This window comes from Chlorocebus sabaeus, chromosome 28 (assembly GCF_047675955.1).
Source record: "Chlorocebus sabaeus isolate Y175 chromosome 28, mChlSab1.0.hap1, whole genome shotgun sequence".
Taxonomy (NCBI): domain Eukaryota; kingdom Metazoa; phylum Chordata; class Mammalia; order Primates; family Cercopithecidae; genus Chlorocebus; species Chlorocebus sabaeus.
The window spans coordinates 11,425,836-11,440,906 of record NC_132931.1 but is presented as its reverse complement, the minus strand read 5'-3'; the positions used below and the strand labels follow the sequence as shown (position 1 = coordinate 11,440,906).

Below are 15,071 nucleotides of genomic sequence, written 5' to 3'. Positions count from 1 at the left end.
AGGCAGTGGAGAAGGGAGAGAAGTAGATGGGTGTGACAAACACCATAGAGGGAGAGTCAGGAGGATTTGGCAACGAACAGAGGAGAGGAAATGGTGGAGCAGAGGGGAGGGAGAGGTTGTCCATCTGCAGACAGAGATGCCGGCCATGCTGGTGACAGGGACGATGGGGACTGCAGCTCTGTGGAAAGTGATGAATTCGATGTGTCTGGAGCCCATGTAGTAGGAACATACGTGTACCTCTGAAGCACAGGAGAGAGCCACAGGTGGAATGCGGATGCAGATCTCTCCATTCCAGGGGAGAGTTGGTGAGGGCGAATGAATGAGATGAAGGAGAAAGGGGAGGGGGCTGCGGTCAGAATCCAGGACTCCCCAAGGGACTGGCCACTTGTTCGCACGGCAGAGGATGGTGCTGGGATAGGGCTCCATTCCCCACTTCACTGGATACCAGACTCCTTCCTAGCGGCCTCATTGTCCTTTTGTTTTCTCTTTTTCTTTTTTATGAGACAAGATCTCCCTCTGTCGCCCAGGCTGGAGTGCAGTGGTTCAATCACAGCTCACTGCAGCCTCCAACTCCTGGGGTCAAGCAACCCTCCCGCCTTGGCCTCCTGAGTAGCTGGGACTACAGGCATGCACCACCATGCCCGGCTAATTTTTTTTTTTTTTTTTTTTTTTTTTTTAGTAGAGAAGGGGTTTCACCATTGTTGGCCAGGGTAGTCTCGAACTCCTGACCTTAAGTGATCCTCCCCTGCCACCCCCCCACCTCAGCCTCCCAAAGTGCTGGGATTACAGGCATGAGCCACCACACCTGGTCTCACTGTCCGGTCTTAAGTGGGTGCTGCTCTGTGCTCAGCACCCAGTGGGCCTGCAGCAAACCCACCCACAACCCAGAACCATGTCTGAGGTGGACACCACCGAGGTGCCCACACACCCCTGCCGACAGACCTCCAGAGGCTCTTCTGGAAGGTACTGTACCTTCCCCAGAGAAGGTCTGCACCAGTCCCAAGTTAATGTTAAACAGAATTTCAAAAGGCTTATCACTCCTGATAACCATCCACGCTCAGGCCCAGGGCACGCGGCTCTGCACTAGACCAGCGAGGAGAGTGAAAGGAGCAGCTTGGGATCTCAGGCTGGCCAGGGGTCATCTCTGCTACTTCCAGTTTCCTGGAGCGGGGGCTTCCGGGATCTGCTCCTTGGTGACTCTTACCAGCAATTATGTGCCACTCGCGAAGTCACTTGCAACCCCCTTCTATTTTGATGTACGACACAGCCCCAAAGTGGTGGACAGGGTGACAGTCTGGGGTCCCAGACCTGAACCGACCCCTGGCACCACCCCCCACCCCTTGCTTGGCCGGCCGCTTCTGACACCTTCAAGCCCTGAACGGTCACAATATACATTTATTAATGCATGTATTTATACAGAATACAAACGTGCGGGGATACCTCCGTCCCCTTCACAGCCCAGAACCCAGGGTCAGAAGATGAGGGATCCAGCCTCAGGGGGGATATGCGACTTCCCAAGAGCAGTTCTTGACCTGCAGGGGCCGCGGGAGTGCAAGACACGGGGGCGTGGCCGAGGCGGGGCTCCGGGGGCAGGGCGTGGCCGGCCCCTGAGGTTACTACAGGGGAATGGGCACAGGCCAGGACCCCTCTCCTTGGGGCACTGGGAAGGCCAGTGGGGCCTATGGGCCGGAGCTGCTACACGTAGGCGTTCCTGCCGTATTTGCCAAAGCTGCTGTCGCCTTCTTGGTCCGAGGTGGCGACGGGCATCACGGACACTGGAGCCTGGTAGGGCAGCCGGGCGCTGCGGCGAGAGGCCCGGGTCAGAGCCAGGGCGCGGCCCTCCTCTCCCCAGTCCTGCCCGGCCCCAGCCTGCGCCTCTCCCCGCTCACCTGGCGGCGGGGTCCTCGTGAGAGCCGCAGCAGCAGGTGGAGCAGAGGCAGAGGCCACCCAGGATGGAGATGAGGGAGGCGCTCCAGCCTAGGTAGAGTGCGGGGCCCAGTTCGTACCTGCGCACAAAGGCGGCGCATGGGCAGGGGACCAGTGAGGCACCTGCCGGGGGGCAGGGCTGAGTCCCATCTGCTGCCCCGAGGGCGGGGTGGGAGTCCCCTCACTCACTTGGTTCCGGGGTACAAGGGGTCGAAGAAGTCCCGGGTGATGTTGAAGGCGTACCAGGAGATGGCCACCATCCCGCAGATACCTGGGGACCGGAGGACGACCCCAGTCCAGGGGGAGGGATAGTGGGGGAGGGGGCTTAGGGGGAGAGGCAGGCAGGGGCTGCCCAGAGTAGGACCGGGGCACCAAGTCCAAGAGCAGCAATTTCACTTAATTCCTTTCTGCCCACCCCGGTTTATAAGCCTTCCTCCTTCCTGGGGTCAACTTCTCAGGGTAGCCCTTAGGCCCCCAACTCCAGCCCACCCAGCTTATCTCCCACTACCTCGACCTCCTCCTGCCTCTTCTTTCTTTGATCCCAGACCTGCCTAGTTCACGCCCACCTCTAGGGCCTTCATCCCATCATCTCCTCACCCAGATAGAGCCTCATCCAAATCCCGCCCACCCTGGAAAGCCCAGCTGGGCCCTGGGAGCCCAGGGTCATCCTTTCCTGAAGCCAGGAAGACCCCCAGGCTAGCACTACCCTACTCACTAGGGGCTTGTCCTCCTGTAAGCCTCCTGACCTTTCTGGGCCTGTTTTACCTCTGGAAAGCAGAAATACCCACCCTACCTTGAATGTTTATTGTGAGGCAATGGGTGCAAATTGAAAAGCAGTGGCCAGATGGCATTGTTTTTGTTTTTTGCTGAGATGGGGTCTCACTATGCTGCCCAGGCTAGTCTGGAACTCCTGGGCTCAAGCCAGTTCTCCTGCCTTGGCCTTTTTTTTTTTTTTTTTTTTTTTTGGATAGTCTCGCTCTTTTACTCAGGCTGGAGTGCAGTGGCGCAATCTTGGCTTACTGCAACCTCCACCTCCTAGGTTCAAGTGATTCTCCTGCCTCAGCCTCCAAGTCAGTGGGACTACAGGTGCCTGCCACCATGCCTGGCATTTTTTTTTTTTTTTTTTTTTTTTTGTATTTTTAGTAGAGACAGGGTTTCACCATGTTGGCCAGGCTGGTTTCGAACTCCTGACCTCAGGTGATCCGCCCACCTCAGCCTCCCAAAGTGCTGGGATTACAGGTGTGAGCTACTGCACCCGGCCCTGCCTCGGCCTTTCAAAGTGCTGGGATTACAGGCATGAGCCACCATGCCCCACGGTATGGCACTGTGGTTGTGCACTGTGTGTGTGCCGCAGCGTGCACCCTAACTCTGTTCCCCAGCCCGGATGTAAGCTCCCAGAGGCAGCTGCTCCCTGTCATCTTTGAAGGCTCTCCCACACCTGGCGGTGGCTGGCCCCTACTGGGAGCTCAAGAAACAGTGCCGTTGGGCTGATTTGCTGCCAGGAGATTTGGGGAGTGCGGATGAGGCAGGGGTGAGCAGGTGTCCATGCAGCAGGGTAGGGGAGGTGAGCATGAGGAGCGGGAATTGGAGATGAGGTGAGGACAAAGCAGCCTGAAGTCTGCGGCTGAGGGGGACCCCCGGCCCCCACCACCATGCAGACCCCCGCCCCATCACCTTCCCCCAGTTACCGGCCAGAATGTGGAAGGCCCCTGCAGTGGCCGCCAGCTTGGCTTTCCTGGAGAGCTCCAGGCCCCCAATGTTGGTGCAGCGCAGGCCCGCTATGCCCAGCAAGAGGCCGAGGAAGCCCAGGAGGATGGCGGTGATCATGAGTGCCCGGCAAGCCTGAATATACCCTGGGGGCAGGCACAGTTGTCAGCCTTTCCCCCCATCTCCTCCCCTCTGTGAGGGAGCCAGCCCGACAGCCCCTCACCATCCCGGGTTCAAGTGATTCTCCTGCCTCAGCCTCCCCAGTAGTTGGGATTACAGACATGCACCACCACGCCCAGCTAATTTTTGTATTTTTAGTAGAGACAGGGTTTCACCATGTTGTCCAGGCTGGTCTCGAACTCCTGACCCCAAATGATCTGTTTGCCTCGGCTTCCCGAAGTGCTGGGACGACAGGCATGAGCCACTGCGCCAGGCCCCCCTCACCTTCTTGCTCTCTTGTACCTAACAGTCCCCAAGTCCTCTCCTTCCCCTGGGCTCCTCCAGCCTACCCAGTTGCAGTCACCCCTCCCTCCTTCGGCATCTGGACGCTTCCCACCCCGCTCCTCACTCCTCCCATGCACCTGGCGTGCTTTGCTTGTGCCTGGATTACAGGTTTCTCCTGGGCACTCTTGACACCTGAGCTGGGTAACTCTGTTCTGGGGGCCGTCCTGTGCACTGTGGGATGTTCAGAAGCCTCCCTGACCTCTACCCACGGGGTGCCAGTAGCAGCCCCCTCCCCACAAGCCATGACAATCATTGTGCAAAGTCGCCTGACTGAGAACAGCTGCCCTATCAGGTTGCTCTCACGTTACTGGGTATTACAGAAACCACAGCTAAGCATCCCTGTTGCCTTCCCCACGTCTGATTCCACTCCAAGTCCTTCCCACTGTCCTAGCCCAGCGCTGGACATTTTGACCTGGTTTCTTCCTGGAATAACAGGTAGGGGGCAGCAGTGCTGTATAGCAGAGGGTCTAGGGCAGTTTTAGAGCCAGGGTCTTGCTTTGTCACCCAGGCCAGAGTGTAGTGGCACCACCACAGCTCACCACTGCAGCCTTGATTGAACTCCTGGGTGCAGGTGATCCTCCCGCTCAGCCTCCTGAGTAGCTCAGGACCACCACAAATGGTGGAGTTTCTGATCTAGGTGGAATCCTGGGCCCAGGACCCATCCAGGTCAGTCTAGCTCAGTCTTTCAGTGCCTCAGTTTCCCTTTTCTCAGGGCTGAAGGAGGCTGCTGGCTCCCTCTTGCTTCCCTCTTCTCCTCCCTTCTCTGTCTTTGATAGTTGCCAAGCATTCCAAGGACCTTGCACCCCTTTCCCGGGTGGGGCATAACCGTTGGTGCTGAAGGGGAAAGGCTGGGCCCCTGCCAGGAGATGCAGGGTGCAGAGTGGGGGGGTAGGCAGGAGGGGCAAAGTTCTCCGGGAGCACTTTCTTCCTCCCAGCCACTCCCTCTGGGGCTGACACGAGTCTGAGTCCCCAGGTGGCTCTGGCAGTCAATGGAGAGATTATGGAAGAGCCCAGGGCACATGGGCTGCATGGCCGGGGGGTTGGGGAGCACGGTTGGGAGACACAGTCAGGTCTGTCTCCCAGGACCACCCCAGCCGTGGAGTCTGAATCCCGGCTCCCCTCTCCTGCCCGTGTGACTCGGGGTGGGGTGCTGCACCTTGCCAAGGTTTTTCAGCTTCTGTAAAAGATTCCCTCTACTTCCCCACCGTGGAAATAATGTAGGTGGAAGCACCTAGCCCAAGGCCCGGAACCCAGCCACCCTCTACCCCCATGCCCTGGGGACTCTGGCACTGTCATTCATGAAGTTTCCAGGGGTGCCCCTCTCAGGTGTGCAGGCTTACAGCAGAGCCCCCTCCTCACAGTATGATGTGTCTAGGAAGTGGGTGTAGGGGCTGCCTCCAGTGTCCCTTCTGGCCACTCAGCACTCTGGGCTTCTGGCCCAGATTGTACTCAGCTTTTATAGGGTTTTTTGGGGGGGTGGGGGGAGCGGAGGTGGTGGGGGTGGCAGCCCTGAACACAGTCAGTCCTGGAAGATGGATGAAAACACAAACCCTCTGCCGCTGCCTCAGGAGGGGCTGGGAGTAGTGGGAGCACAGGAGACCCACCCAGGGCCCCTAACTGCTCAGAGCAGCTCTGACATCCCCAGGGATGAGCTCTCAAGCCCCACTTCACACCCAGTGTCGCCCTTGGCTCCTTCCCTGCCACACGGTGCCTGGTGAGCGGACTGGCCCTGAGGGACCCAGGAAGGCGTGCAGCGGCACCACACGCAGTTCATAGTCACCAGTGCTCGGTCTCTGGCATGGGGCAGACGGAAAGGAGACTGCCCTGGAGAAACAATGGGGTGGCCTCATCCTAGCAGGGAGCAGGAAGTGGGAAGCTGCCGCAGCCACAGAAAGAACTGCCCTGGGCCCAAAGAGCTGTCGGCTCCAGCCCTCTAAGACCCCGAAAAGACCCACACACCTGCACACACACCGCCTCCTTAAAGCGAACGCTCAACCTGCAAGTTGCAAGATACCTCCCTTCACAGGGGCCCTTTAGACATCAGCCGGACAAGGAGACCAGTGCCCCCACAGTGAGGCTGGGGAGGCTGTGGAGCCTGGAAGTTGATCAACCTACAAGAATCCAAGATGGAGCCGCCTCCCCCTGCCCACCCCAGCAATCCCATCCCCAACACATGCTCAACTGTACTGAGTGCCTGTGTGTGTTAACATCACATTAACATTCTGCACTTTCTCAGTCACCTGGGAACTGGGACTCTCACCCCAACCCTACAGGTGGGTGAGATGAGGCTGGTTTCATCATCTGCCCACGGCACAGGGCTGGGAAAGGGGGTCTGATTCCGGTGCCTGCATCTATAACAGCTAAAAGCACCACGCTAGCGCAGGGGGCCACGTGTGGCAAGGTCTTCACTCCAGTTCTAGGCAGGGGCTGTCGCCAGCACTCCTGGCTGCAGGAACCCAGACCCCCAGAGCTTAATCCAGGGCTCCCTGCATCCTCACGGCAGTACCCGCCCTCCCCTGGGGGCTCTGCAGCTTTTCCCCACCGCCCTCTCCCCCTGGAGCGCTCCCCACCCCATACCAGAGAGGGCCAGCAGGGACGGGAACTCCCAGCAGTTGTAGACGCCCAGGGAGTCGGTGGCACAGCTAAACCAGAGGTTCTCGAAGATGGTGTTGGTGGTGATGACGTTCCCGTGCACGGTGGACACTCGCCAGTAGCTGTTTGGCAGAGTCACCCCCAGCATCAGCAGTCCCACGGCTGCCATGAAGAAGCCAAAGGTTTCCACAGCCATCGACATGGTGGGATGCAGGGCCCTGGGGGACTGGTGCCCCAGAGAGGGGGAGGGGCGGAACCCCTAGGGAACTGGAAGGGGCTGCGGCCAAGGAGAGTTGTCTGGACAGGCTGGGGTGGAATCAGCCTCGGCCTCTGCCTGCGTCTTCCTCGGGCTCAGGTCCGTCTCCACTTTCTGCCTCCAGGTTTCTGCCTCCCTCCCGCTCTCTGGGTTTCTCTGCTTCCTGGCAGGTCAGAGGAATGAGCTAAGCCTGCGCGCGGCAGCTGTTGACGAGATGGAGGGAATAACCGAAACGGGCCAAAAGTCCACCCCCTCCCCCCAGCCTCTGGGCTGCCCCGGGCTCCCCGCCCCACGAGGGTGGGGGGGCAGACTTACCCTGGAGCCACTGATGATACAGCCAACGAGGGGCCCCCAAGGGAGGTACTGGGAACTGAGGGGAAGCATCTGTCTGACTCAGCTTTCATTGGGGGCCAGAGAACGGAGTAAGAGGGACAAGGAGTGAAAAGATGATAGAGACAGACGTGAGAGCAACAAGGGACAGAGAGAGAGAGAGAATGAACAGCGGCCTTCAGTGGAGAAGGATGGAGGGACCGTGAGAACAATCTAAGATACTCGAAGACTGAGGGGTTGGGGCATGTGAGTCTCTTAAGGAAGACGAAGCTGGAATGGGGGGACGGGAGGCTGGGAGACCCACAGCTCTGGGCTCCATCCAGCCTGGACTGGAACTCAGCCCCACAATCCATTCACCAGGGAACTCAGGCAGGGAGTGTTAGTCCCCTGAGCCTGCTTCTGCTCTGTCAATGACAGAGCCGACTGCTTACTGCATGGGCTATCCTGACAACTGGGACCAGGGGTCAGGCACAGTGGCTCTCGCCTGTAATCCTAGCACTTTGGGAGGCTAGGCTGAGAGGACTACTTGAACTCAGGAGTTCAAGACCAGCCTGGGCAACACACTAAGACCTCGTTGGGACCAGGGAGTCAAGCCCCCTGCACATAACCAGCACTCAGCACCCGGGGCTGTCCTGGATGTGAGTGCCGAAGGGCTGAGTGAGGCCACCAGGGAGTCACTCTCGCCCAAAACTCGAATTTCCTCCTAAGTTGATCTTTGACTCAGCATCGAGCTGGTCCTGCTGCCAAGAGCCTGGAGCATGATCCTGTGGCTAAACTCTGCAACCTGTTCCCAGTTATCGGGACTGTCACCCACTCTATTCATTAATGATGATGGATTAGCAGCCTCTGGGTTCCCATCCCGAGCCAGTGCAGAGCACCTGTCCCAGGGTGGACACTCTTATCTCCTGCTCCAGTTCCCTAGGGCTCTGTCCCTGGGGGCCATCAGTGCTGGCTGCACACCTCCCCGGTCCCACGGCCCTACTGGGCTTCCCTGGCCTCCCCTCAGGTGTCTCCTCCCCACTCCTGGCTGAGTTGGCCTGGGCTGTGGAACGAGAGGTATGCAGTGAAGCAAAACAGGCCCATGCTGAGCCTGGCACGAGGGGGCGAAACTGGCCAGGTGGGGCGGAGTCCTGACCTTCCAGCCCACAGGCGAGAGCTGGGGCGCCCTGGGCTCTGATCCCTCCCAGGACCCCCGCCTACTCCATACCAGATGCAGGATTCCTTCCCCCACCAGGCCCCCCCATCCCCGGAGGAGGAGGAGGAGAAGGTAGGAGGAAGGGGAGGGGAGGGCAGGGAGGAGGAAGCCAAGGGGGCTTGCTATGGAAAAGTCCACAGAGGCAGCTGAGTGGGTCAGAGGAGAAGGCAGGCCTGAAGCCCGGCCTGACCCCGCAGTTCTGCCCACCCCTGCACCGGTCACTGCCGCCTCCCACAACGCTGGGACCACAGAAAAGCCCGGTGTCTCCGAGCTGCCCGGCACTCTCAAGGACGTGGCTTCAGGAAAGGGAGGAAGAAGGGGTGTGGGCTCTGGGCTGCGCAGTGGACAAAGAACCCCGTGCCAACCTGGAGGGCAGGGGCAGGAGAGGACCAGGAGTGACACCTCCACCCCCTGTGCCCAGCGTTCGGAACCCACCCCTCCCCCCAATGCAGACACGGGGGTTCCCAAGCCACAGCCCCGTTTTATTTACACTCATCCCAAAGCACATGACTTGGGGCTGAAGAACGGGTCTCAAGGGAGCAGAAGTTAGTTGAAGGCCACAGAGGACAGAGACAGGGGTGCAGGGGGAGAACAGGGAAGGGACAGGGAGGATGGATGGGCCCTCCTGGAGCGTTCTCCATGGGCTCCCACGCCTCCTTCAGGATTTGGACTTGGACACAGCAAGTCCGATGAGTCCAGCCAGTCCCGCCACACCGAGGGCCATGCCTCCCACGATGGCCATGCCCACGAGTCCATCTGGGGAAGGAAAGGGACAGTGTCAGGAGCCTGTCCCCTTCCGCCAGGCCTGCTCCTCAACAGAGGCACACCCCTACCTGGAGTCGCAGGGCAAGGGGCTCTAAGGACTGGAAGGGGTGGGGCTGAGGGGCTGCCTGCAGGGGTTCATTTACAGAGAGACCAAAGCGCCCAGGCATGGGGAGGAGCGGGGCTGAACAAAGGGGCCGAGGCTATCACCTTTCTTCATGGCCTTGTCAATGAGCCGCTCCAGTTCCTTGGCCTGGTTGTTCTGGGGCTCTGTCTGCAGCAACCCGCGGACATACTTTAAGGCCTTCTCGTATTCCTGCACTCGGGGAAACATGCATGCTTCAAACACACCTCAGCGTTTTTTTTTTTAAATAAGAGATGCGGTCTTGCTCTGTTGCCCAAGCTGGAGGGCAGCGTCGCAATCACAGCTCACTGCAGCCTCAAACTCCCAGGCTCAAGCAGTCCTCCCGCCTCAGCCTCCTGAGTAGCTGGGATTACAGGTGTGAGCCACCAGGCCAGCTACACCTCAGTATCCACCACTCCTCCTGCCCACTTGAAGGGCCTTCCCTTCTTCAGCCCTGGGGGCTCCTCCCTCGACCTCCACCCCCTCCCTCCCTCCAGCCCCACCCCACAGAGTAGAGTCCACAAACAACCCCAACTCTGTGGGAGATAACAGTGCAAGGCTGGGGCCTGCACCCAATCTCTTGACGTCACCTTCCTCCCCACACCCTCGCCACTCTGATCTTCCCTTAGAGTCCTCATCTGACACCGCTCTGCACATCTGCACCCCTTCAGCCTTCCTGCTGTCCTGGGATCCACCCTGGAGGACGTAGTAAGAAGGTCCTGCAGCCCCAGAGGAGGGTCAAGGGAACTGGGGCCCCATCTCACCTTGAGCCGGTAGTTCCCCACGGCCAGGTAGAAGACGTAATCCCGCTGTTCCTCCTTGCTCCCTTTGGGCAGCAGCTCTGGGGAGGGGCAGAGAAGAGGGTGAGAAATGCTTCTTTCCTAATACTTTCCTAATACTGTGTCCCAGAGGCCCCTTGCACTCTCTGAATGCCTGTGATCCTGGGAGGGTCACGGTCCTAAGCCTCCCTTTCAGATCCAGTCACTCCCAGCACCCCAGCCAGAGCTCTGGAGCAGGGTGAACCCCAGCTGCCCCAACACCAGTGACAGAACATCCCTTTAGCAGCATTACAGTCAACCGGTCCGTCCAACCGAAATGAGGAAATTGGGGCCCTGGAGAAGCCAAAGGCAGCACGACTCAGTTTTGGCATCTGCTGTGGTTTTTTTTTTTTGGACGGAGTTTCACTCGTCGCCCAGGCAGGAGTGCAATAGCGTGATCTCAGCTCACTGCAACCTTCGCCTCCCAGGTTCAAGCGATTTTCCTGCCTCAGTTTCTCGAGCAGCTGGAGTTACAGATGCCCGCCACCACGCCGGGCTAATTTTTATATTTTCAGTAGAGATGGAGTTTCACCATGTTGGCCAGGCTGGTCTCAAACTCCTGACGTCAAGTGATCTGCCTGCCTCGGCCTCCCAAAGTGCTGCTGTTGTGGTTTTAACTAAACTGCCTGCTGTCCAATTATTGTTAAAAAAAATCCCCCTTTACAAAAATAGCTCAAAACTTGCCTTCAATCAGCCTTCCCCAAAGACCCCACCTGACTTTGTCTTCCTTTTTTTTTTTTTCTTGGCTGTGAGCGGTGGCTCACGCCTGTAATCCCAGCACTTTGGGAAGCTGAGCCGGGTGGATCACCTGGGGTCAGGAGTTTGAGACCAGCCTGACCAACATGGAGAAACCCTGTCTCTACTAAAAATACAAAATTAGCCAGGTCTGTTGGCACATGCCTGTAATCCCAGCTACTCAGAAGGGTGGGGCAGCAGAATCGCTTGAACCCAGTAGGTGGAGGTTGTGGTGAGCCAAGATTGCGCCATTGCACACTCCAGCCTGGGCAACAAGAGTGAAACCCTGTTTTGGGGGGAAAAAAAAAAAAAAAAGGAGATGGTCTCGCTCTGTCACTCAGTCTGGAGCACAGTGGCACGTCCATGGTTCACTGCAGCCTCGAACTCCTGGGGTCACTGATCCTCCTACCTCAGCCTCCCAAGTGGCTGGGACTATAAGCACACACTACCACGCCTGGCTAATTTAAAAATTTTTGTTATAGAGACAGGCCAGATGGTCTCGAATTCCTGCCTTCAAGCCATCCTCTGGCGTTTGCCTCTCAAAGTGCTGAGATTACAGGCATGAGCCACAGTGCCTGGCCCCACCTGACTTTCTTAATTCAGAGACTTCCCAGAGGATAACTGTACTCTATGCACTAGAATTTGTTGATAATCACTTAGAGAGGCTGTTTCTTCTACAGCTACACCCTGCTGTAGAATAAACCTGAAAATCTGAATTGCCGAAGTAGACATAGAAATTATTTGTATCTTTTAAGAAAGAATCTTTTATAGATTTTTTTTTCCTTTGAGACGGAGTCTCATTTTGTTGCCCAGGCTGGAGTGCAATGGCGTGATCTTGGCTCACTGCAACCTGTCTCCTGAGTTCAAGTGATTCTCCTGCCTCAGCCTCCTGAGTAGCTGGGATTACAGGTGCGTGCCCAGCTAATTTTCGTATTTTTAGTAGAGACAGGGTTTCACCATGTTGATCAGGCTGGTCTTGAACTCCTGACCTCGTGATCGGCCTGCCTTGGCCTCCCAAAGTGCTGGGATTACAGGTGTGAGTCACTGTGCCCGGCCATCTTTATAGATTTTCAATAGGCATCCTTTGCTAGCACAGTTGGCATTCTGTATTCATAGATTCAACAAACCATGGATCAAAAATACTCAAGAAAAAAAAAAAAGATAGTTGCATATGTACTGAACATGAACAGACCTTTTTTTCTTGCCATTATTCCCTAAACAATACAGTATACTATTTACACAGCATTTACATTGTATTTGGTATTATAAGTAATCTACAGATGATTGAAAGTATATAGGAGAAGGTGCACAGGTTACATGTAAATACCACACCATTTTATATAAGGGACTTGGATGGCTATTGGTATTTGTGGGGGCGGGGTTCCTAGAACCAATCCCCCATGGCTACAGAGGGATGGCTGTACACTGACTGTGTGCTTATAAATGATTACTTGAACAAAAGAAAGGAGGTACAGAGAAATTAAGTGGTTAAGTATTGTGGCCTCTGACAAATGATGACCCACACAAAACCAATGGGAAATAAGGTTCCAATCCAAAAAGCACTATCTGGCCGGACGCGGTGGCTCACGCCTGTAATCCCAACACTTTGGGGGGCCGAGGTGGGCAGATCACCTGAGGTCAGGAGTTCGAGACCAGCCTGACCAATAAGGTGAAACCCTGTCCCTACTAAAAATACAAAAATTAGCCGGGCGTGGTAGTGGACGCCTGTAATCCAGCTACTCGGGATGTTGTGGCAGAATTGCTTGAACCGGGAGGGGGCGGCTGCAGTGAGCTGAGATAGCGCCACTGTACTCCAGCCTGGGAGACAGCGCAAGACTCCGTCTCAAACAAAAACAAAAACCAAAAAGCACTATGTGCTCACAATTTTGTAGGACAGTCCTCTGGGCCTCTTCCATGCCACAAAAGCTTCTCAATAGCTGCTAACTAAGCAACACGGTGGTGGTGTTGGGGGGAAGGGCATGGGCCTAGGTCTCACAAAACGGGAGCTTCTAGTCCCAATTCGGCCATGAACTTATTAGTTGCGTGACCTCAAGTCACTTTCCCAGATCAAGGCAGTTCTGGGGAAACTGACAAGCTACGACTCCGTCTGGCAAAACAATGGTGTGCGGTAAGTAGCCAAAAGTTCACTGGGAGACGTCAAGCTAAGTATAGCCCTTGGTGCAGTAAATCTACCGGAGACAGCTGAGAGGTGCCTGGACTACGGGGACCCACATCGTACAGCAGCCCAGATGGCAGTGGGAAGGGGAGAGTACAGCGCCTCACCCTCGAGCAGCACGATGCCTTTACGGATGTCATCATTGTACTTGCTCCGCACCAGGCACCAGGCGTACTCAAACTGCGTGCTCTTGGACACCGAGCCTGCTGCCTTCTCAGACTGAAATTTCTTTTCAAATTTCTGCCACAGGGGAAGAAAGGAATCATTTAGAAATGAAGGGCGTCAACCATTCTCTATCTGGACATGGTGTCAGTCACACCCCATATCCCTGGCTCTGCCTCCTTTCCCTCGTGGGTCTCGGTATCTGGCACCCCAGCGTCTGCTATCTCCATGCCCGGGACCCAGGCTTTCGGCTCCTCTTGGCCTGTGGGCCAGCTCTTGGGACAGATGCCCCTCGTCTCCCCTCCCCCCGGCGGTACCGAGCGGAGATGCCACCTGGTGGCAGCTCCAGGCACCGCTCCCGGAGCAGCTGACCCCGGCGGCCAAACAGTAAACACACTGTCAGAACTGCTCAACAACAGCCCACGCGGTCCTCATTTGAGGCTGCTGGCCCCATCCTGCCCCACCCTGCCAGGCCTGGACCTTTTACTGTCCAGGAATAGAAGTAGTGCCTACCTCCTAGAGCTACAAGGACTGAGATCTGGCATGCGATGCCTTAGCACCGTGCCGGACGCAGTAATAGGTGACGCCTTCTGATGGTCAGTATTCCTCCACCGCTGGAGGAGCGCCCTGAGCTCACAGCTCCTGCATGATCCCAGAACCCGTCAGTCTAACCACGGCCCGGCAACAGGCCCGTACTCTGAGGTGTGGGGGCTCAGGACACTACAACTCCCAGGAGCCTCTGCGGCATAGCGGGCCCTCCGGGCAGGAGCCAGACGCTGTGGAGGCTGCCGGGAGCCGTAGTTCGGCTTCCCTCGGCTAAGCCGATGCCGGGAGGAGGGTTCGGCCCATACCTGACTCTCCTCAGGACCCGCCCTCCGACCTTCCCTTTCCCTCTGTCCGGGCCAGGCCTCACCAGCAGGTCCTCCACAGACACCAGCTCGTTCAGCACGGCCTCCATGGCCACTGCCCCCGCGAGCCTCACACTACAATCTACTGTGCCACAGTCTCCATGGCCCAGTGGCAGGGGCGGAGAGCCACTTCCGGCGTCCGGCGGATGCGGGCACGACCTGGCGACGCCCCGCCCCTTCCTCTCAGCGCAGCAGGGCCGGCGGGACGCTAGTACGCAGGCTCCGCCGGCCCCTTCAGCCCGCAGACTGCGCGTAGGGAGACTTTCCCCAGGTGGGTCTTCCCGGATGCCCCAGCTGGTGCCTTCCTCCGCGGAGGCTTCCCTAGGGAAACTGGAGGCTATGTCTTAGCGGTTAGCCCCCAGGATGAAAACAGCAAAAAGCGGAGGGTGGGTAGCCAGTCGGAGATCACTTTACATTAGGCTGCCAAGCTGACGCCCCTCAGAAATCTAGGACCTTGGAAGCCACGTGACTTTTCACTGCCTGCAACAAAATCGTAACTAGAACGGGGGACCGAGCGCGTGGCTCACGCCTGTAACCCCAACACCTTGGGAGGCCGTGGCGGGAAGATCGCTGGAGGCCAGGAGTTCAAGACCAGCCTAAGCAACACAGCGAGACCCTATCTCTACAAAATGTTTTAAAAAATTAACCGGCGTGGTGGCGTGCACCTGTACTCCCAGCTACTGGGGCGGCTGAGGCAGGAGGATCGCTTGAGCCCAGGAGTTTGAGGCTGCACTCCACTGCACTCCAGCTTGGGCGACAGAGACCTTGTCTCAAAACACCCACCAACAGCAGCAAACTAGTATCGGGGTTTCTTGGGCCTCTGCTGACTCTCACAATGCATGAGCAGAGGCAACTGGATCTGTAAACCACACAGCC

At 57.3% G+C, this 15,071-nt stretch overlaps 2 protein-coding genes across 3 annotated transcripts; both read right to left on the bottom strand.

Annotated features, from left to right (window-relative positions):
- Positions 1-1,377: 1,377 nt before the first annotated feature.
- Positions 1,378-8,188, bottom strand: CLDN15 (claudin 15). The gene is made up of 6 exons (XM_008018461.3): positions 7,301-8,188; positions 6,715-7,188; positions 3,615-3,779; positions 2,116-2,197; positions 1,890-2,006; positions 1,378-1,801 (listed from the first exon to the last, which is right to left on the bottom strand). The coding sequence occupies exons 2-6, from the start codon at positions 6,929-6,931 to the stop codon at positions 1,696-1,698; spliced, it is 687 nt and encodes a 228-aa protein (XP_008016652.1). The 5' UTR covers positions 6,932-7,188; positions 7,301-8,188; the 3' UTR covers positions 1,378-1,695.
- Positions 8,189-8,971: 783 nt separating this feature from the next.
- Positions 8,972-14,377, bottom strand: FIS1 (fission, mitochondrial 1). Of its 2 annotated transcripts, XM_008018464.3 has the most exons (5): positions 14,201-14,377; positions 13,233-13,365; positions 10,161-10,237; positions 9,483-9,588; positions 8,972-9,266 (listed from the first exon to the last, which is right to left on the bottom strand). In XM_008018464.3, the coding sequence occupies exons 1-5, from the start codon at positions 14,243-14,245 to the stop codon at positions 9,169-9,171; spliced, it is 459 nt and encodes a 152-aa protein (XP_008016655.3). In that variant the 5' UTR covers positions 14,246-14,377; the 3' UTR covers positions 8,972-9,168. The 2 variants fall into 2 exon arrangements, with proteins under 2 accessions (XP_008016655.3, XP_072868825.1); XM_073012724.1 differs by lacking the exon at positions 9,483-9,588 and having other exon boundaries at positions 14,201-14,352.
- Between the last annotated feature and the right edge of the window lie 694 nt (positions 14,378-15,071).

What these genes read in the sequence shown, in the direction of transcription:
- CLDN15 (XM_008018461.3), bottom strand. Translation starts at nt 6,931, where the DNA reads ATGTCGATGGCTGTGGAAACCTTTGGCTTCTTCATGGCAGCCGTGGGA. An exon ending in CCCTTGTACCCCGGAACCAA is followed by an intron (nt 2,007 to 2,115) that starts GTGAGTGAGGGG and finishes CTTTGTGCGCAG; the next exon opens with GTACGAACTGGGCCCCGCAC. An exon ending in CACGAGGACCCCGCCGCCAG is followed by an intron (nt 1,802 to 1,889) that starts GTGAGCGGGGAG and finishes CTCTCGCCGCAG; the next exon opens with CGCCCGGCTGCCCTACCAGG.
- FIS1 (XM_073012724.1), bottom strand. Translation starts at nt 14,245, where the DNA reads ATGGAGGCCGTGCTGAACGAGCTGGTGTCTGTGGAGGACCTGCTG. An exon ending in AGGCATCGTGCTGCTCGAGG is followed by an intron (nt 10,238 to 13,232) that starts GTGAGGCGCTGT and finishes GCCCCTCCCCAG; the next exon opens with AGCTGCTGCCCAAAGGGAGC. An exon ending in TGGGGAACTACCGGCTCAAG is followed by an intron (nt 9,267 to 10,160) that starts GTGAGATGGGGC and finishes TTCCTTCCCCAG; the next exon opens with ATGGACTCGTGGGCATGGCC.